The sequence below is a fragment of the Pelobates fuscus genome, chromosome 3, assembly GCF_036172605.1.
Source record: "Pelobates fuscus isolate aPelFus1 chromosome 3, aPelFus1.pri, whole genome shotgun sequence".
Classification (NCBI taxonomy): domain Eukaryota; kingdom Metazoa; phylum Chordata; class Amphibia; order Anura; family Pelobatidae; genus Pelobates; species Pelobates fuscus.
Genome location: NC_086319.1, coordinates 330,331,774 through 330,354,487, shown reverse-complemented (window position 1 = coordinate 330,354,487; position 22,714 = coordinate 330,331,774). Strand labels below are relative to the sequence as shown.

General features: G+C 40.8%; 1 protein-coding gene across 4 annotated transcripts in view; it reads left to right on the top strand.

Annotated features, from left to right (window-relative positions):
- The window catches only part of SLC12A1 (solute carrier family 12 member 1), a 118,803-nt gene that overhangs the window by 88,508 nt on the left and 7,581 nt on the right, over positions 1–22,714 (top strand). For 3 of the 4 annotated variants that reach the window (XM_063449027.1, XM_063449028.1, XM_063449026.1), the window contains exons 21-24: positions 5,257–5,400; positions 15,599–15,724; positions 19,220–19,331; positions 21,881–21,967. In XM_063449027.1, coding sequence (XP_063305097.1) covers positions 5,257–5,400; positions 15,599–15,724; positions 19,220–19,331; positions 21,881–21,967 — 469 coding nt within the window. The remainder of the gene's footprint in view (positions 1–5,256; positions 5,401–15,598; positions 15,725–19,219; positions 19,332–21,880; positions 21,968–22,714) is intronic. The other variant, XM_063449029.1, reaches the window with a different exon arrangement.

Here is a 22,714-nt window from a genome sequence, read left to right as displayed (position 1 = left end):
CACAGAGACACTTGGGAACACTGGGAGACATGGGGACACAGTGTCCCCCATGTCTCCCAGGCAGTATCCCTAGTGTCTCAGTGTCCCTGGTGTCTCAGTGTCCCCATGTCTTCAAGTGTCCTCTACTCTCCCAGTGTCCCCATGTGTCCCAGTCAGTATCCCCAAGTGTCTCAGTGTCCCCATGTCTCCCAGTGTCCCCATGTCTCCTAGCCAGTGTCCCTAGTCATGTTCGCCCCTTTTGGCAGGCTATGTGATTTGCGTCAGTGGCACACCCTTTTACCGCGCCCATTGACTTCCTGCTTCACTGGACACTGCTGTTAGGGGTTATGGATGTACTTGAAATATGAAAACATAAATTAGAGAGAGATTAGCATAGGGTATGTGTTTTCTTAGAGCTGCTGTTTTCTTTCCCTCCAGCACCATCTCCATCAGCTACATGACGCTTGGGAATGTTTTAGTGTTTTTGGTCGATAAGATTCTGTAATTAGGCCCATCATAATTGTCAGCACCAGGCCCACTGGGCTCTTAATCTGGCCCTGGCCTTAAAAGTAAAATTCCCCTTGAGATCCATGCACTAACCGACTAAGCTCTTGATTCTGGGGCCATGTCAAGAGGTTTCTACTATTTATTTTTTATTTTAAATAACCGTAAATAGTAAATAGCCCGCCATATTTACTCCCAGACAGCTAGTGTTTGTACAAAGATAAAAAGTAGATCCATATGGGTACATAGGGGGGAAAAGTGTTAGTTTTATTGTATCCAATTAGTAGTAAACTGTAAAGCAGAAAAATGTGAAATAAAATGCAGGTACAAAGATACCAATTCAGCTCATACCTGCAAGGAGTTTGGGTGAAAAGAATGAAAACGATGGTGAAGAAACCATGAATGTGCTGGACATGTTTCATGTCTAGTATGAACTTATCATCACGGTGTCTAACAGTGCTCATATGAGCTATTATTTCCTTTCAGTTTTCTGATTGTACCAGCTTTTAAACTTTCTGTGCCCTTTAGATGGACTGAGTCACGGAAAATGTGTAATAACAGTTAATAAAAAAACAACTATTAAATATCTGTGAAAGTCCTATGATTTCAGACTTTAACTCCACTCCCCAAAGTGTCACAGACAAACTGCATTTCCTTGAGTAGAACTGCCGAGGAAACGGTAGTAGGAAAGGGAGATTATCCCTGATGTTGACATTCCTATAATTAATGTAATTTATAAAAAAATCACCATAAATATTGACTATTCAGTGCAGTTAGAGTGAGACAAAATTATTCAAGTGGTTGAGAAATTGCACATTTCGAATGTAGATTGTATGAGAAGCAACTAATACATAATGATATTTCTTACATTAAATATTAAGAAGGGTTTAACAAACTATATCAGCTGTCATACGAAAATAAGTCATTAAACTCCAAAGTAAAGAAAGATACCGCAGCCCCACATTGTGAAGGAATGGGAAACCAGATAACCTTTACTACTGAATCACACGCATGATTAACGTTATATCCTATTAAATGCAATCATCATGTTATTATAGTGGAGCCTAATTAAAAAAGAAGTATTAGCAATCTGAACTGTCAGGATGGGTAATTGAGGCTGGTATCAGTCGGCCATCCACTGTGTAGAAACCATTTTTATAGGCCATTTACCAGACAAGGAAGATTAGTTCTTTACCTCATTCTTGTACAATGAAAGCTAACTTTCCCATTGAGAAACCTTAACACAGTCTGATGGTTTGATCACATTAATTCATAACCAAATACATTCCACTTAACAGTGAAAAATGTCTCATTCTTCAATGATTATATATGACTTCATATACCCCATGTATGAAAAGAAATTAACACAAAAACTATCTGGGATAACACAAAGAAAATATAATACGAGAAACTAAAGCTTCCATGTAAATGTCTCTGAAGCTATCATCTACTACACGGTCTTGTGTCTTCCATTTTGGAGATGATTTGTCCAAAGGGAGATAGGCTCTGTCAGATTATAGTCTTTTTTAACAAAGAAAGAGGTTTTTACACTCTGACAATCCCACTGATGGCACGCGTGATGGGCCTCTAGGTAGAAAGCCATGATAGACCCGAACAAATGTCAGAGACTTTATTTTGTTTCTGTTTAAATTAGATAATTTAGAGTTGCTGTTTTGTATAAAACTACAGAACGAGAAAAAATCACTGAAAAAAAATCACATAATTAGCTAATTTACTAATTCCAGATTTGCAATAATCTCTGGTGAACCTGATTAAACATGCAATCTGTGATCAAAATCAAGAGGGTTTGCAAGTATTTAACCACTATGATGTTTTACTTTACATCATTAAGTGTAACTCATTAGATTAAACCCTAGCTCGCTTAGTTGCATCTCTTCTGTGTGTACTTATGGTATTTGTCATTTGCCAAGTAGCACAGAGTTCTTCCAAATTATCAAAAGCTGATTCCCTATTTACTCCAATGTTGACTTAACTCAAAAGTAATACTTAGCAGAAACTCTTAGATATTGTTTTTGTTCCTTCAGATAAGCTTCTCAAATTATCACAATCTGATGGGAAATCTTTTCAAATGATTTACCATTTGGAAGTCACCATTAACGTCTACAGAAATGTTTGTAGATAAATCATATGAAAAGTTTTCCTAACAGATTGTGATAATTTTAAAGGCTTGTCCAAAAGAATTGCATTTAGCCCTTAGTTTGCTTTGTTTGCAATGTGAATCACTTCCAATGAGAATTAAAGGTTCTGTCACTCAAGTTGTTCTTATGTTGGCATTTTAATAAGCACGGGAATTATAACATATCTCTCTTGTGCTTAGGTCAATGTAGATCTTAGTCAGCTCAATTTGATGAGCAGAAATGATGATAAAATAGGTGTTCATTTTGATATTGCAAGATATATGTTCTGCCTAATCTCAAATAAATATACACATTTCAAATGTTTGGACAAAGTTTCATGAAAGGCCAAGTTACCAATCTTCTCATTGCTGGTTTAGAGTTTGCAAAAGTTGCATTTCTCTTTTCTGCTGTCTTTGCAAGCCCTCCCCTTCTAACCCTGCCCAGACTTTATGTGGCTGTCCAATCACAGACTTCCCAGTGCAGCTCAATGAGACGTCTTTGCAAGGCAGGTACCCTGAGAAATCTCCTGCATCTTGAGTTTAGCTTTACTTAGCTAAACAAACCAGAAAGTAACAGGACTGGATGTCTGATTAACAGCCAGGGGGTGGTGGGAAAGGGATAGTGGGTGGGGGAGGGGTGTAAGAAGGTTTAATTATAAAAGTAGCAATTTTTCTTGAACATAAAAAATAGAGGATACACCCTTCAAACATACAGCACTTCAGCAAGTCATTTTAAGCTGTTTTTATGAATAGCTGAATGCTGTAAGCCAAGCATGTCAAACTCAAAGTGTGGCACAGGTCACATAAACAAGGTTCAAGTTTATGTGGCCGCACACACACACACACACATACTCACTGACAGACACACACACACACATACTCACAGACAGACACACAGAGACAGACATACACACACACTGACAGACACACACACGCACACACTGACACACACACATACAGACACACATACAGACACACACACACACTCATGCTCACAGACAGATACACATACATACTCACAGACAGACACATACAGACACACATACATACACTGACAGACACACACATACGTGCTGACAGACAAACACACACAGACACACTCACATGGACAGACACACACACACATACTGACACACACACATACTCACAGACAGACAGACACACACACACACACTGGCAGACACACACACATACTCACTGACACACACTTACTTGCTGACAGACACACACTGACAGACACACACATACTTGCTGACAAACACACACACACACTGACACACACACACACACTGACAGACACACACACACTCACTGACTGACAGACAGACACACACAGACAGACACACACACTCACTGACAGACACACACACACAGACACACACACTCACTGACAGACAGACACACACTGACACAGACACACACACTCACTGACAGACAGACACACACTGACACAGACACACACACTCACACACTTACACACACATTCTTTTCTTTATTGCTCCTTACCTTATGGAGACGATGTGGGGCATCTCCCTGGGGTCCTTCCTGCTCCTCACTGCTCCCTCGCGTGGTTCAGTGATGTCGGGTGCCAGAATATGACGTCATATTCCGGCGCCTGGCTTCAGTTCAGTCAGCGTGCGCTAGGGAGCAGTGAGGAGCAGGAACACTGAGCTCCCTCGCTGGCCCTTCTCTCTGGCCGGGCAAGTGTTAGCAGAGTAGGCACCTGTAATGTGAGGAAAGCAAGTGCCTACTCTGCTATAACACTCAGCATGTACTCGCGGCTCGCCGGGCTGCAAAGATGGTCCTTGTGGGCCGCTAGTTTGACACGCTTGCTGTAAGCCAATGAGTGGTGCCCCTGACCAACGGCTCTCCCAGACTTCCGTCCTAAAGATTTTGAGAAAGCAGATGTGGAGAAGGCACATAGAAGCAATGCTTGAGAGGAGACTTTGTTGACTTTGTTGTTAAACCATCTGTGAATGGTTTAAACCCTAAAGGCAAGCCAACGCCGTGGGCCTCCTAGCACCATAACAATTTCATTTCTATGTCATTGTAATGGTTTCAGGAGTGTTCCTATAACACATCACATATACGTCATTGAATGTAAATTATGTCATTGCATGCTGGCCTTCTGAATAGCCATTTGTCAAATTAAACTTTAAAAAAGTCTGTATATAACTACAACTTTTTTTTGGTGGGGTACATTTATTTACAAGTAATTAGAAGTGGAGTATATGTCTCAAAATAATAATTTAGAATTCAAGGTATTTAAAGACTTTTAGTCATTTTTATTTTCCAAATGTCCTCTCATTTTGCACTAATTTCTAAAATACTTTTTACAACACAGCTGACATTATTGGCTATATAATAATATTAATTATAATAAACCCATACTTGTCCTTCATGGTACACCAATGTGTTTTGCAAATATAATAAATAATCAATTAAGTATTTAAAAAAACAAAAACAAATTGGGGACATTTGTATTGAGCTACAAGAGATAAAATTCTAATAGTGGTACAATCACCATGGAAACCAATTGGATGTTCGTACTGATTGCTCCACTTTTTGAACTTTGACCCAGAATTGCTCGTTATGTAACATCAATGTTCTGATGATTTCCATTATATTATTCTCAGAAGAACTTCAAAGAATGGAACAAGACAGAATAGCACAAGAAGCTGCGATTAGAGAAAATGAATTTCAAGAAGGAAATGGCAAATTTCGAAAGTTCTTCCATAAAAAACCCGAGCTAAATATGGCAAAGTATCCATCTAAAAAAGGTAATTTTATTTCTCTATTGCAACTGGATATTTCACCAAGACCCCGTCGCTTGCTGTTCTGTCAAACTGTCACCCATTTCCTTAGAACTACACAGGGTGAAACTGCTTTTAGATAAATATATCCAACTCTGCATTTTCCTTTAATAAATATTTCAGAAGTTAAAATGAAGTTAAAACTTTCCACAATGCCATTTCGATTTCTCTTTTTTTTTTTTTTTTTTTTTTTTTTGTAAAATAGTTATCCGGAAAGGAAAAATATATGACCTAATCTAAATTAAAATTAGTTCCAGAAGAAATGGGAACATCATTTATATACATTACAAACATTTGCACTTATGTCTATTTATGTTATGTTCCCCTGTCAAAATGACGCCTACTAAATAATAGGCTGCTTTTTCTATAGCAAGATTTGCATTTGGCTTGAAGGAAATTTTTACACTTTTTGCATTGCAAGTAGTCTGGCATCCCACTAATGTATTAACAAATAAATTCACGAATCCGAGGAAAAAAAACATAAATTGGAAGTGAGGTGATGTATTCTTTTATATTTTGCCCTTAACCGTGTAAACTTAATGGATGATTTTTTTTTTTATTATTTTTTTTTTTGCCATCACTTCTCAAACAGTAGTTTTCTGTTTTGAAATAATGTACGATATGTCTTGGTTTAATAGGATAGAGAGGGGAGTATTGGTTGGAAAAATAGAAGGGATTATTCATAAAGAGAGAATTGTGGGCACTGTCAACAGAATTGCAATATTTAGGGGGAAAAGCCAAATTCAATCTAATTATACAGCTCAACTACTTTTAAAACTTATTCAATTATTTTCTCCCACATTATATTTATCTATCATTTTAATTATCCATCAGTTCGCTGCGCCAAAATAATGAATAAATCATCAACTATTAAGGGATGTAAAAAGGAGATCTAGAGATAAGAAAGTAGAGATCTAGAATAAGAGAGCACCAATTGCATTTTGAGGGTGGAAGAAACAGGAGGATAATAATGTCAAAAGCACTACATTCCATTAAGAGTGTTAAAATCTACCAAGTTTACACTGGAAGCTCGGTAGCCCATAGGCCTAAGGAATGGGAAGTCCCAGAAGCAAAAATGAATGGGACCAACCAGTATATGGCAGCACTATCAGGGGGTGATGGTTCATTCTTGGGGATAAGAGAATGGATGAAACATGAAAAGAAAAAAGTTAAGCAGCATTTACATCTCTCTGATTTAAAAATATTAACCTGGACAACCAACAATAAGCTATTAAATCCAAATATGCTGGAGAGCACCCGCAAGGGCCATGGTGTGTAGATACATAGAAGATCTTGCTTAATATGGGAAGATCATAATGAGATTTGTAATAAAACAACAGCTGAGCAGTCAACGACCACGGTCCATTAGCTGAGCTTAAGTCAACTTAATGACTGAGGGTGATAACTGTTATAATCCATGGAAGTTAGCAGAGCCACAGCTTCAGCAGATATTATTATTATTAATTATTATTATGTTATTAGCATTTATATAGCGCAGTGCATTACAGTGTTATAAAGGGGGAACTCTAACATTCTATGTTTCTATAAGACGAGACAGGGGGATATGATAGAAACATTTAAATACATAAAGGGAATGAACACAGTAAAAGAAGAGACTATATTTAAAAGAAGAAAAACTACCACAACAAGAGGACATAGTCTTAAATTAGAGGGACAAAGGTTTAAAAATAATATCAGGAAGTATTACTTTACAGAGGGGTAGTGGATGCATGGAATAGCCTTCCAACTGAAGTGGTAGAGGTTAGCACAGTAAAGGAGTTTAGGCATGCGTGGGATAGGCATAAGGCTATCCTAACTATAAGATAAGGCCAGGGACTAATGAAAGTATTTAGAAAATTGGGCAGACTAGATGGGCCGAATGGTTCTTATCTGCCGTCACATTCTATGTTTCTATAACAATAAATGAGACAATTGCAAATTGTTTCAGGAACAGTAGGTTGATAATGAACCTGCTCAAAAGAGCTTACAATCTGGATAGATAAACATAACTGAATTCTGTATTTCTGAATTTAACAAAACAGTGCAATTATGTTTCAAGATATTGTTTTTAACAATTTTAATCGGATGATTTTCTGCATCTGGGCTCTTTCAGGATGAAATCTCTTGATGCACAAAAAAAAAAGTAGAATTTTTACAGCTATCTCAGAGATAGATGCTGGTGAGAGTAACTATTGAAATCCAGATATATCCATGAGTATAAAAAAAAAAATCTAAGAAAATAAATATGCATCTATATACGATATGAAATGAGATGTTCTTTTTAGAAACGATTGTATCTAGAAATATTATCTACTTTTTCATTTCTAAAGCATGCCATGTTTTCTAAAAAATGATCAGACATTGTAATTTCATTCATGACTAAAAGATGATTTCATTTGTTTGCCGATTTACAAATATATGCATTGGATTTATGATTGCGCTGTTTGAAGTGCTGACGGGTCACTGAGACAGATCTGCTGTTACATGCTGGCTGATAACAGCTCTAGATTTATCTTGTCAAAAACTATTAATACTCTGAAAGATAACAAAAGATCAAGCAAAAAAGGGATACTGATAGATTAGAGTGCTTGCTTAGAAGGATGTGTAAGGCCCTCTTAATAGAAAGCGTGTAAAATATTTAGCAATATTTTTTTATGACTCTCTAATAAGGAAAGCCCCAAATGACATAATGCGTAGGAGTAAAAAAGACCCTCTAAAATATATAAGGTGTCTTTGCCTATAGTGGTAGAAGGGAGCAGACATGATTACAAATCCTGAAGCTTTTCCTACAAAAGAGGGACACTAAAATAGACATGAGGGATATGGGCATAAAATAGGGGACTGTCCTACCTAAATAGGGACACAAGGGAGGCATGCAATAGGGACCGGGGACCTTCTGGCACTATAGGACATGCAGTGTGCCTTAGAATGCTCGGGATATCCCTTTCAAAGGTTGGTGTCATAGGCGTGCGCAGCCTATTGCATAAGGGTGTGCACCCTAAAGCACAAACACACACGCCGCGTATATATATATATATATATATATATATATATATACATACATACACACACACATACATACACTGCTGTGTGTGTGTGTGTGTGAGGGTGCTGTGTGTGAGTGTGGGTGCTGTGTGTGTGTGTGTGGGCGCTGTGTTTGTGTGAGGGCGCTGTGTGTGAGGGTGCTGTGTGAGTGTAAGGGTGCTGTGTGTGTGAGCAGTGTGTGTGAGGTCGCGGTGTGTGTATGTGTTTGTGAGGGTGGTGTGTGTGTGTGTGTAAGGGTGGTGTGTGTGTGTGTGAGGGTGCTGTTAGTGTGTGTGTGTGTGTGTGTGTAAGGACACTGTGTGTCTGTGAGGGTGCTGTTAGTGTGTGTATGTGTAAAGGTGCTGTGTATGTAAGGGTGCTGTGTGTGAGGGTGCTGTTAGTGTGTGTGTGTGTGAGGGTGCTGTTAGTGTGTGTATGTGTAAGGGTGCTGTGTATGTAAGGGTGCTGTGTGTGTGTGAGGGTGCTGTTAGTGTGTGCTGTGTGTGTGTATGTGTAAGGGTGCTGTGTGTGAGGGTGCTGTATGTGTGAGGGTGCTGTATGTGTTTGGGTGCTGTATGTGTGAGGGTGCTGGTTGTGTGTGTGTGCCACCCTAATCCCCGCGGCACGCCTATGGAGTGAGATCAACAGGGGAGATGAGCTCATGCTCAGCCAGTCAACAGGGGAGATGAGCTCATGCAGAGCCAGCGCTATCCGAGCACCGGCTCTGCTCTAAGCCTCCCCTCACCGACCCACAGGCTAGAGTTCACTTACCACTGGACCACCAGGGAAGGCAGAAAGGTAAGAAGGGAGGGGGGATATTAAGTAATCTGCCCCCACTTCCACTGGACCACCAGGGAAGGCAGCAGCACGGTCCCCACTCCCTACATAAGGTAAGAAGGGAGGGGGGATATTTATTAACTAACCTGCCCCCAGCTCCACGCCACAAATCACCCAAACATACAGCAGACACACACAGCACCAACACACACACAGCACCCACACACACACACACACACATACAGCAAACATACAGCACACACACACATACATCACACACACAGCACCCTCACATACACCACACCCACACACACACACACACACATACAGCACACAAACAGCACCCACACACACACAGCACCCCCACATACACAGCTCCCACACACACACATACAGCACACAAACAGCACCTACACACACAGCACCCACAGCAACCACACACACAGCACCCACACACATACAGCACCCTCACACACACAGCACCCACACACACACACACAGTACACTAACATACACAGCACACACACACACACACATACAGCACACAAACAGCACCCACACACACACAGCACCCCCACACACACAGCCCTCCCACATACACATCACCCACACACACAGCAAACATACAGCACACACACACATACATCACACACACAGCACCCCACATACACAGCACCCCCACACACACACATACAGCACCCACACACACACAGCACCCCCACATACACAGCACCCACACACACACATACAGCACCCACACACACACAGCACCTACACACACAGCCCCCCACAGCACCCACACACACAGCACCCTCACACACACAGCACCCACACACATACAGCACCCTCACACACACAGCACCCACACACAGTACACTAACATACACAGCACCCACACACACACACATACAGCACACAAACAGCACACACACACACACATCACTCCCACATACACAGCACCCACACACACACAGCACCCCCACATACACAGCACCCACACACACACATAAAGCACACAAACAGCACCCACACACATTCAGCACCCACACACACAGCACCCCCCACACACATACAGCACCCACACACATACACACAATACACTAACAGCACCCTCACACACAGCACACAAACAGCACACTCACACACAAACAGCACCCTCACACACAGCACACTAACAGCACCCTCACAAACACACAGCACACTAACAGCACACTCACACACAAACAGCACCCTCACACACAGCACACTAACAGTACCCTCACAAACACACAGCACACAAACAGCACACTCGCACACAAACAGCACCCTCACACAGTACACAACACCCACACACAGCACACTAACAGGACCCTAACAAACACACACAGCACGGTACCAGTACCCTCACACACAGCACACAAACAGCACCCTCACACACAAACAGCACCCTCACACACAGTACACTAACATCACCCTCACAAACACACACACGCAAATACCCTCACCCACACAGTACACTAACATCACCCTCACAAACACACACACACACACACAAATACCCTCACCCACACAGCACACTACCAGCACCCTCACACACAAATCACACTACCAGCACCCTCACACCACCCTCACACAGCACACACAGCAGTGTTTGTATGTGTGTGTGTATATATATATATATATATATATATATATATACATACATATACACGTGGTGTGTGCTGTTGCTTTAGGGTGCACACCCTAATGCAATAGGCTGTGCATGCCCATGTGTGTGCTGTGTAAGGATGCTGTGTGTGGGTGCTGTTTGTGTGTATTGTGTGGGGTTGGGGCGACCGTTTAGTTAATATCCCCCCTCCCTTCTTACCTTTTGCATGCAGGGGGGACCGTGCTGCTGCCATCCCTGGTGGTCCAGTGGGGAGTTCACTCTCGCGAGATCTGAGCATTGCCGCGGCAACGCTCTGACCTCGCGAGAGGAACCCGGCGGAACTGTTGGCTTGAGCTCCCAGGGTCCTCTCCTGCCTCCCTCCTGCCTGTGGGCCGGAGAGGGAGATCTTTGATTATCTTTGATCTCCCTCACTGGCCCATGGAGGCATGTAGCGTGGGCTGCAGGGATTAGGGTGTGCCCGGGCACACCCCGTGCACAAGCCTATGGTTGGTGTGCTTGACAATGCATACTATTTATTATAATGGAGCTCTAAAACATAACTGACTTTAAATTGTGAGTTTCAGTATCTTCTATATAATCTTTTTATAGAGTGTATTTTTCAAGATAAAAAATGCAAACTTTCAGTATTAAAAATCACTGATAGAACAGCTTCTCATGGAGTGGTAAAATATGTAAAATCCATTCACATAAAAGTACACTAGACAGCTATCTAGGTACACAGCTAGAAAAATGCTTTACAAATGTTGAAAGTCTTATATTTGAAGACAGGAGGCAACCATATTGAATGCTTCCTGTTGTGTTACATATTGCATCCACGATAGGTATCTTAGAAGGGTAGATCATAATTCCACTAAATAATGTAGCAATGTGGGTGAGTATCTGAAGTGTTATTTATTCAAAAGCAAAAAACACTTGCTTCAAAAACAATCAAGTGCCAACATATTCTGCAGAACTTTACGATTTTATCTTGGGGATATCACAGCAAATAAGAACTATTACAAATGTTAACAGAAAAAATAGGTTAATGAGGTCCCTACTCAAACGAGCTTTGAATTTAGAGTCAGTGTTGTACCTACCATGGTCGCCGGGTTGCGACTGGGCCCATCACTCCAGCGGGCCCAGCCGCAGCTGCGACCCCTGCAACCGTGGGCCACCACAACTTCAGGGCCGGTGCACTGCCGCTGTGCTGTGCTGCTCCCCTCCTGCTGGTCTCTCTGTGTGTAGAGCGGCCGAGCATCGCGGCTAAAAGGAAGTCCTCATTGAGAGAGAACTTCCTGTCAGACTGGGTACCAATCGGCCACGCTACACACAGACATAAGGTACAGGGGAAGAGTGGGGACAGAGGGATTGAGTTCTGGATGGTGGGAGTGAGGGGGCTTAATGAGGGCTGGAAGGGGTGGTGAGAGAGTGAGGGTTGAATGAGGTGCTGAGAGAGGGATTAAGGGCTGGATGGGGGTGAGAGAGAGTTCTGGATGGGGAGTGAAGGGGGCTAATGAGGGTTAGATTTGGGGAATGGGGGGTTAATGAGAGCTGGATGGAGGGTGAGGGGTATTAATGAGGAGTGGTATTAATGAGGACTGGAAGGAGGATGAGGGGGTTAATGATGGCTGGATGTGCGGTAAGGGGGGTTAATGAGGGCTGGATGGGGAGTGAGGAGGGTTAATAAGGGCTGGATGGGGTGAACGATGTGGTGAGGACTGGATGTGGGGTGAGGGGGGATAATAAGGGCTGGATTGGAAGTGAGGTGGGTTAATGAGGGCTGGGTGGGCGGTGAAGGGGGTGAGAGGTGAAGGAATTAGACAAATGGAGGGGCTGGGGAGGAGTGGGGAAATGAGCCATGGAGTAGCTGAGAGGGAAAGAAGGAAGGCGGGGGAAGGAAATTAGACACATGAAGGAGTTGGGGGAGGGAATGAAACACATGCATGGGGGGGACCCTGGACAATTGTTGCACCAGGACCCTGTGGTTTCCAGTTATGCCTCTGTTTAGAGTTAGAATTTATTTCACCTGCCAGATATTAAACCTGCCATTTTGGACTCCATTAGGAGAAAGGGATATATGTATGATAGTAGGTAACTGACTAAGTCAGATTATGTGTTGAGGTAAATATATACAATATTCCAGTTCTCAGTGTACTGCAGAGAGTTATCACGTTGTGGGAAGTGTTACCGTCTCTCCCATTAGGTTACTTTGTGCCATTAGAACTTGTCTGGAGCTGCTATTCTCAACTTTTAACATCCACATGACAGACCATCTATCACTTTAATTGCTCTGTGACCACCCGAATCACCGGGAGCTTTCTAGTAACAGATGAGCCAGTAAGCACAAAGGACTTTTTGTCCTACTGAAGCGACATTTGATGCTCAGCACTTGTTCAGAATTCTTACAAAATACATCCAACAAAGAGATTAGATCTGCTACAATGGGCATCACTTAACACTTTCTATCTCAGAACAGAGAGCAATGGAGCACTTTGCAATATATGAAGATGTTCATTCACAAGACAGTGACTCGTAGTGTATTGGAAACCAAATTGCAGAAATGTATGCCAAAATAACTGATTTCACATGTTGGCTATTATATAATATAATCTTTGCAATCTGGTTTTCAATTCACTGCAGTTTAAAGCTTAGTGAAATACTCCTTATTATTCAATTTCCATTCCATTTCCAAGCATTCTATGGGTTAACATTTTACTATGATTGTACTATTTGAGAAAGTTAACCACCAGTCTCAAGTAGGCAAATCGATTTCTAAATATCCCTATAATTGTCTTCCCCATATATTACTACTTCATTATTACTTGATCACCTCAATGTAATATTTAAGTTGGTTCATATTATTTCCATTGAACTCCATCAATAATTTTTGGGCCCACGGCATATCAAAAAGATCACCTATTTGGTGATGAGGAATGAAAAGAATGAGATATCTGCTTTCATTTTATAGATTTTAATATAATCCATATATCAGTTATCTAGTAATGAATGTAAATGGTACATAAACACAAAAGAACAAATGCTCTAATCTGGTGGCTTTTAGAATGTATAATTGTAAAGCAATGCAGTATTTACCGGATCTATATAAATTACAATAAGAATAATCTACTGATGGTCCCAGCGAGAAAGGAACTCACGATGAATGCATGGAAAGAAAGATGAGTTTAAGTTTACAATGCTACAGTAATTAATTTGGCCATCAGGTAATGGAGTAAAGGATTTATATGGTTCTCCTTTTTAGAAAAGTCTAGTGTCCAGGAAATGTTGTATTTTGTTTGGTGAATTAATCAATATTTGGAATGAACTTGACAGGTAGACCAACATTCACTCTTGGATATGGATGGACTTTTCACTATTGACAGTCAGACAGAGATGAAGTGGATACGTTGTTAATATGAGAATCTCTGTTTACTGAAATAGTGTATGGAAGTTGGCTGAGATAGTACTCAAGACAGTAGTAGTCAAGAAGTAGAATTGGCAACCTATTTGTTTAATTTATTCATTTGACCCAGACTCTCCTCCAATAATATTGTAAAGTGCTATGAATTTGTTGGCACTATGTAAATGCCAATAATAATAACAAAGTCCAAATTGCTTAACAAGTTACCAATATTTGAGACAGAGCAATATGAGTGGAGGTTGTTGGTTAGACCCTTGCATTGCTTAGACAAAAGTAAGGAATCCGATATAGATGAAGGCAGCTTGATAGACTGGTGCAATAGGTAGGACCCGAACAAGGAAAAAGTGGCAAAGCCATAAAGCCCGGGATTTAGTGGAGGTTCTCCAACCACAACTTTGCATCAATTAATAATGACATTACTGTTGAACCAATGCTAGGTGCCTCTGAAGGTGACTGAATAAAGCATATTATATAGATTTCCAGTTTGGTGGAGCAATGTTTCATTTTTATGTTCTTAACAAGAAAACCACATTTAGATGTTCGACAACAACATTAAAGGTGCTCTTTAGGGAAGTTACACCATATTTTGCCAGATACGATAGGATAAGTCCTCACAGCTTGCAATTTACAATTTATTGCAATGTATTCAAGTGCACTCACATTTAAAAAAAAATAAACTAGTCTTAGTCAGTGTCTCTCCTACTCCTCCCAAAACACCAGAGCATGTTGTTAATCATGTTTGACTTCCTTGGGAGATATGTGGGGAAAAGGCACTGTCTCACAGGCAAAAAATTAAGGATTCTTTGGAGAAGTATAACAAGAATCAAATGCAGCAATAGAATAGACAAATGATCATTTGATTAACAGTGAACAACATTTCTACGTGTCCTCCGGGTCAGGGATTTGCAACGGACACCAGAGTTTAAGGGTCAAATAGAAAGTTGGAGAATACATGATTAGAGATAGTTTGCAAACGCAGCAAGTGGGAACATATCTGGGAATAGTTGATTCATAAACGTTTAGCTGACATTTCAAAAACGAATTTTTTTTTGTTATTTCTCCTTGGAGTGAAATTTCGCAAATGTATAATGTAACCAAGCTTAAACATAAATACATCAGTACCCTAGCATTTTAATATAAATTTTATATTTTCAACTATAACATTAAGTGAATAAGGTTTCATGATCCCATTCAATGTCTAATACAGAATAAATACATTTTCATAATGGGCTCTCACACTGTGTCTATAATGTTTTAGCACATTTGGTTTCATGAATTGACAGTGAAAAATGATATCATTTTTTTTATATATATTTCAGATGTCAGCACAACTCCACCGATGCACGTGGGCGAGTACAATCAGAGACTGGCAGAAACCAGTGAACTGTTTAAAAAGAAGCAAGGGAAGGGAACAATTGATGTCTGGTGGTTGTTTGATGATGGAGGTAAAAAGAATTTTGATGCACTTAAAAATGGGACTAAATGTCAACAAATATGTACAGTATATACTTTATATTAATTATATGTTCTACATTACTTAGAATCCTGTATCGTGATATCCTTCAGGCAATTCATGCAATTATTCCCTGTAATGAAATGGAGGTAATGAAAGAACGCGGGATATACATGCCCAAGATTAGTGGGAGCTACACTGAGTGGCAACTGTCATTTTAATAATGGCAGATAAAATATATGCATTCCACGACTGTAACTCCCACTAACCTGTGTGTCCCTTACAGTAAAGTACTCCCCTTAACCCCTATAATACCCTAACCATTACACTGCACAGTAAATTGTACACCATCCTAAGACACTAAACTACACAATAACCCCTACATTACTCGATCACTTAATATTAACCCATATACTATACTAACACTATTACTAAATACGGGCTCCTACACCACCTTAATACCTAAACTAACACTAACCCTAGCTTAAAGGACCACTATAGTGCCAGGAAAACATACTCGTTTTCCTGGCACTATAGTGCCCTGAGGGTGCCCCCACCCTCAGGGTCCCACTCCCGTGGTGCTGAAGGGGGAGGAAGGGGTTAATCCCTTACCTTTTTTCCAGCACCGGAAAAGAGCCACGCGCGCATTCAGCCAGTCTCATAGGAAAGCATTCTCAATGCTTTCCTATGGACGCTGGCGTCTTCTCACTGTGAAAATCTCAGTGAGAAGCACAGAAGCGCCTCTAGCGGCTGTCAGGGAGACAGCCACTAGAGGCTGGATTAACCCATAGGTAAACATAGCAGTTTGTCTGAAACTGCTATGTTTACAGAAAAAAGGGTTAAACCTAGCTGGACCTGGCACCCAGACTACTTCATTAAGCGGAAGTGGTCTGGGCGCCTATAGTGGTCCTTTAAAAATATCAATAATAAAAATAATGTCAGGAGATATTCAGTATTTGTTTCCGATGATATCTTCTGAACATGTCAATAACAGAAGCTTTGGATATAGATTTATATATATATATATATACAGACACACATACACTTAACATAAAAGAAAAGAATACATCGACATAATGATTACCTTGGGTAAAAGAAAGTACAGAAATTCTGGTATTATTTAATATCTAAGAGTTACAGGAGCGCAGGCATGTGTTCGAGACGGTGATTTAGAAGAAGATTGGTATAGCGGTAAAATCCTCAATAACAGTACTGTACTAATTTGTTGCTAAGCCTTAAGAGATCCACAAAAAGCAATTTTGGAAATTGTTCGTGAAACAGCTTAAGAAAGGTACATTTGCTTTTCATGGCTTTTTATTATTCAACAAGTCATTTATGCAATGAAAGGTTTTAAAAGGGATTGCAGTCAAGCACATATTTTAGTATAAGTGACGATCCAGGGTTCCACCGTCTGAACTACTTGAATGTTCTGCAAAAAGTTAACTTTATTGGTAATTGGGAACTTTGAGAGTGTGTGTTTCAAAGCGAAAAAGGATAAGTTTGATTGCTGAAAATTTTAGATTTTTAGTTGTGAAAGACTGAATTGTCATTCGGTCAAAAACAGGTGCATTTTTTTCCCACATTTACTATTCCAGGACACTTTGCTAATGTTAGCAAATACACAATAAACAGTGTGTTCCAGACGTGCTTCAAATGAAACATAAGAAATAGGCAAGCAGGCTGTTTTTGACAACTGTGATAGCTGTGTTAAAGTAACACAGCAATATTATAGATACAAACTTTTAGCTATAGAGTACAGGAGTTTTTACACCACCGTTAGGTTAGTGGGCCTCCTGCTGTCTTAAATAAAATGAGCTGTTATTGTTACCTTCCAATGGCGACAGAGTCTACTCGCACAGCCTCACTACTGATCCTCTCCCAGACAATCCATTGATTCTCAGGAAGGTCGCACGCACAGAAATCCCTGCAATGCACGTACAATGCTTCTCCATGAGACGCCCATACATCTGATTTGTACTAGGGCACAACGAAGTGTGGGAGAGCACCCTCTCGGCTGTCGGATTGAAAACCAAAGATTTTATAAAAGTAATTTCTCTTGAGATTAGCAGTTTCATAAAATGAGAAAGAGGGGATACTGTTCAGCAAGTTTAAGTTCTTTATGCGCTTGGAGTATTCTTTAAAAAAGGAAGAGATCTGTGAAGCCATACAGACACATTTTTCAGAAATAAAAGAGAGAAGGAATTGGTGTATTATGACCTACACTGAACTACGTGAGAGTCAAAAAAGTTATTTTTTTGCATAACTATGATTTTAGGATGCAGCTGATACTACAGACTGTTCCTATATTATTGTCCAAATCACAGCCTTCATACACAATGCCATGGTTAGTCGGTGATATGCTGGCCAGACATGCTTCTCATAGTGGCTCAGCCCAGTTCTGTCAAACTATCTAACACCCTAACACCCTTTTAGCTATTTTGTTTAATTTTGTTTGTTTACCCTCTTCATTGAACAAATACTGTATCTCACAAAAGTGAGTACACCCCTCACATTTTTGTAAATATTTTATCATATCTTTTATGTGACAACACTGAAGAAATTACACTCTGCTACAATGTAAAGTAGTAAGTGTACAGCCTGTATAACAGAGTAAATTTGCTGTCCCCTCAAAATAATTCAACACACAGCCATTAATGTCTAAACCAGCGGCAACACAAGTGAGTACACCCCTAAATGGAAATGTCCAAATTGGGTCCAATTAGCCATTTTCCCTCCCTGGTGTCATGTGACTTGTTAGTGTTACAAGGTCTCAGGTGTGAATAGGGAGCAGGTGTGTTAAATTTGGTGTTATCGCCCTCATACTCTCATACTGGTCACTGGAAGTTCAACATGGCACCTCATGGTAAAGAACTCTCTGAGGAACTGAAAAAAAGAATTGTTGCTCTATATAAAGATGGCCTAGGCTATAAAAAGATTGCCAAGACCCTGAAACTGAGCTGCAGCACGTTGGGCAAGACCATACAGCGGTTTCACAGGACAGGTTCCACTCAGAACAGGTCTTGCCATGGTCGACCAAAGAAAGTGAGTGCACGTGCTCAACGTCATATCCAGAGGTTGTCTTTGGGAAATAGATGTATGAGTGCTGACAGCATTGCTGCGGAGGTTGTAGGGGTGAGGGGTCAGCCTGTCAGTGCTCAGACCATACGCCGCACACTGCATCAAATTGGTCAAGTAGACTAAGCACATGGATACTGGAACCATGTCCTGTGGTTTGATGAAATCAGGATAAACCTATTTGGTTCAGATGGTGTCAAGCGTGTGTGGCGGCAACCAGGTGAGGAGTACAAAGACAAGTGTGTCTTGCCTACAGTCAAGCATGGTGGTGGGAGTGTCATGGTCTGTACGAAGAGAAAAGATGGAAAATGTTTCTGTTTCTGCTCCTCCAATGTTATGTGTTGACTGTTTTCATATAAAAAAAAAAACATTGGTGTTGTTTCAATTGTAAATTAAACACATTATTTTACAGGTTTGACTCTTCTCATACCACACATTCTGACTATTAGAAAAAAATGGAAGGATTGTAAGCTACGCATCTTTATTGGAGGAAAAGTGAACCGTATTGAAGATGACAAGTTGATGTAAGTATTAGCGTTGGCTAAGTGTTTAGCCATTTTAATTCTACTTCCACTGTAATTGCTCTGATATTAGGAAAACAAACATTACAAATAGTGCCATGTTTATTGGTGACCCAACAAATTATCTAATTACATCATTTAGCACTCTTAGTTAACCCCTTAAGGACTGAGCCAATTGTACAAGTTGTGATCAAATCAAATATTTGTATATTAAGCATAATTTAATATGAATCAAATATTGAAAAAAAAGTGCGAAAATAAGACATTTTAACATTTTTTTAGTTCTGCATGGCATTTTAACTGTGAATGTCACAATACTGTTAGCTGCAATAAAGTACACATATTTGTATAAGCGATGTCTCATGGGTAAAACAGCACCACCAATGTACAGGTTTTATGAGTTTTGGGAAAGTTACAGGGTCAAAAATAGCACATTACATTTTTCAGTTTATACACATTGAAATTTGCCAGACTGGTTATGTTGCCTTTGAGACCAAATGGTAGCCCAGGAATGAAAATTACCCCCATGATGGCATGCCCTTTGTTAAAGTAGACAACCCAAAGTATTACAAATGGGGTATGTCTAGTCTTTTCTAGAAGCCACTTAGTCACAAACACTGGGCAAAGTTAGCGTTCATATTTGTTTGTGTGTCAAAAATGCAACAAATTTAATTGAACACCCCAGGGTGCTGGGGGGGTGGGTGGGTAAATCGACCAGAGGGGGTCTGCCTGAGCTCCCAAGCAGACCCCATGATCGCGACCACCGTTGGGGGGAACAACGGGACCCAGTAAGTACAAAGGATGTTAAATTGATGCTCTAAGCACCAAAACAGCTTTAGCTTGATGAATCAGTTTTGGTTTCTAGATCTCTGCCAGTTAGGATTTAACTCACTTTACATATGCAATGCAGGCCTAGTCACACTTCTCCAAGCTGTGTCTCACACAAGCTCCATGAAAAAGAGATTACATTTTTATAGCACGGTGTATTTATTTTAGAAGTTCATACCTGCTGCTCTGTTAACTGAACCTTTATCACACACAGAAGGCTGCTGTAGTCTCTAGTAGTAAATTAACAAGGTTGGAGATATGAAATTCTGAATTAAACAAACATACAAACCTAAACTGTTCTCCAAAAGTACTAAGGTGCTTTGTACAAAAACTTTAGCTATGTTTATCTTTTCAATCACCTCAAATTCTATGTTTTTATATAAACTACCTTGGTCATCTCTCCAAATATATGATCACTAGACATGTGCAATTCATTTCGGACCAAATTTAAATTTGGACGAATTTCAGCAATTTGGATTGTCGAAGTGCCGGATTTCGGAAGTGCCGATCCGAACTGAATTGCTGAAGTGCCGAATTTAGGAAGTTCCAGAGTGCTTCGGATTTCTGAAAAGTGGCAAAACAGGAGAGGGAGGTACAATTAAGGGAATGATGACAGGAATCTAACCCTAACCCTACCACTTACCCCAACCTTCCTCTAACCCTACTCCTAACCCCTTGAATAGGGGCTGTGGTGGGTGCAGGGAGGGCAAAGGGACTGAAGAAAATATTTACATACCTGCTTCTCTGCCAGGCTGCTCCTTCCTTACCTTCTTAGGGCTTGGCCAGGAGCACTCAGCTGGTTCTGCAGGAGAGAATAGATGAAGGAGGAAGGAAGTAACTTCCCATCCCCAGGGCCCATCCCCTTTATATGGAGCTCCGCACAGGGAGAGGAGCAAAGGACTCACTCAGAAGGTGGGGGAGAGACTTACAGTGCAATAGTTTGCAGGGGCTGTAATATGTGAAATTATAGTTTTATTGCTTTCTGGCTGGGGATATCTCTGATATACCCAGTCATAACATGGCTGATTAGCCGGGCCCCTGACTGCCACTGACCCTCAGTCCATGACCGATCAGCCCATGCTGTCAGTCAGCCCCTGGCCATACCTGAGAATTTCTCAAGGCACTCCATCCTTTATATGTACGCATCTTAACCTTCACCGGAAAGGACAGACTCCTATTTGGGATGTTTCAGCTACCACACTACAAGTGCTAGAAATCAAGTTCCTTGTATTCTACATCACGTACTTCAGCTTGATTAAGTGATTTCATTGGAAATCAGCACTTTTAAAAATCAGGGAAGAAACACCTTTCTGGTTGTCACTCAGACAGCCGAGGAGGTTTTCTTCAGCTTTCGTTAGCTCTGGGGTAAGTGACAATCACACTGGGACAGAGCGCATCTGCCATCATCCCTTCACAGTGAGCTGCACTATAAAGAAGCATTGGAAAGCTGTGATTGCACTTGAGGCTCCGGCAATGAGAAGCCTCTGATTAGTGTTTTCCCTGGAACAGAATGAAAGTTTGTGCCTGTGAAAGATGGAGGATGGGGGCGTTTGCAAATGTGACAACTTTTGCAAGCTGTTTTTTCATAAACCCCAAAGAAAACACGCAGAAAGGAATACATGGATTTTTTTATTTGGGAATATATCTACTAAACAGTAAAAAAAAAAAAATGAATGGAGTGTTCCTTAAATTTTTTTTATAACATTTGATTTTTGTCTCCTTAGGATGGCTTCACTTTTGAGCAAATTCCGAATTAAATTTGCAGATGTGTATATTGTTCCAGATATTAACACAAAACCAAGCAAAGAAAGGTACAAATAATTGTAATGTCTTATTTTACTTTCCTGTGTAAAATGTCTATCTTCTGTCCGTACTCCCACCTATGATGCTTGCCTTCAAGACTTCTCGAGGGCTGCACCGTTCCTGTGGAACTCCCTTCCCTCCTCCGTTAGATGCTCACCCAGTCTCCACTCCTTCAAAAAAATCATTAAAAATCCACTTCTTCATAAAAGCGTATCAATTAAACTGTTAATAGCTCACAACTGATTCCTCTCTTGCAACAGTCATTAGTCTAATACTATCCTTACATTTTGTATCACTTTACCCCACTCCCTCTATCATGTAAGCTCATTGAGTAGGGCCCTCAACCCCTCTGTTCCTGTGTATCCAACTTGTCTGGTTACAACTACATGTCTGTTCGTCCACCCACTGTAAAGCGCTACGGAATTTGTTGGCGCTATATAAATACCGTATATACTCGAGTATAAGCCGAGTTTTTTAGCACATTTTTTGTGCTAAAAAACCCCAACTCGGCTTATACTCGAGTCAATAGTCTGTATTATGGCAATTTGCATTGCCATAATACAGACAGGGGGAGAGGGGGGCTGGCAGAGCTGTAACTTACCTCTCCTGCAGCTCCTGTCAGCTCTCTCCTCAGCCGCGGCTCTCGCGAGACTTACAGTGTGAGCTGACAGAGGGAGCTGCACGGACGGCGCGGAGGAGGAGAGAGCTGACAGGAGCTGCAGGAGAGGTAAGTTACAGCTCTGCCAGCCCCCCCT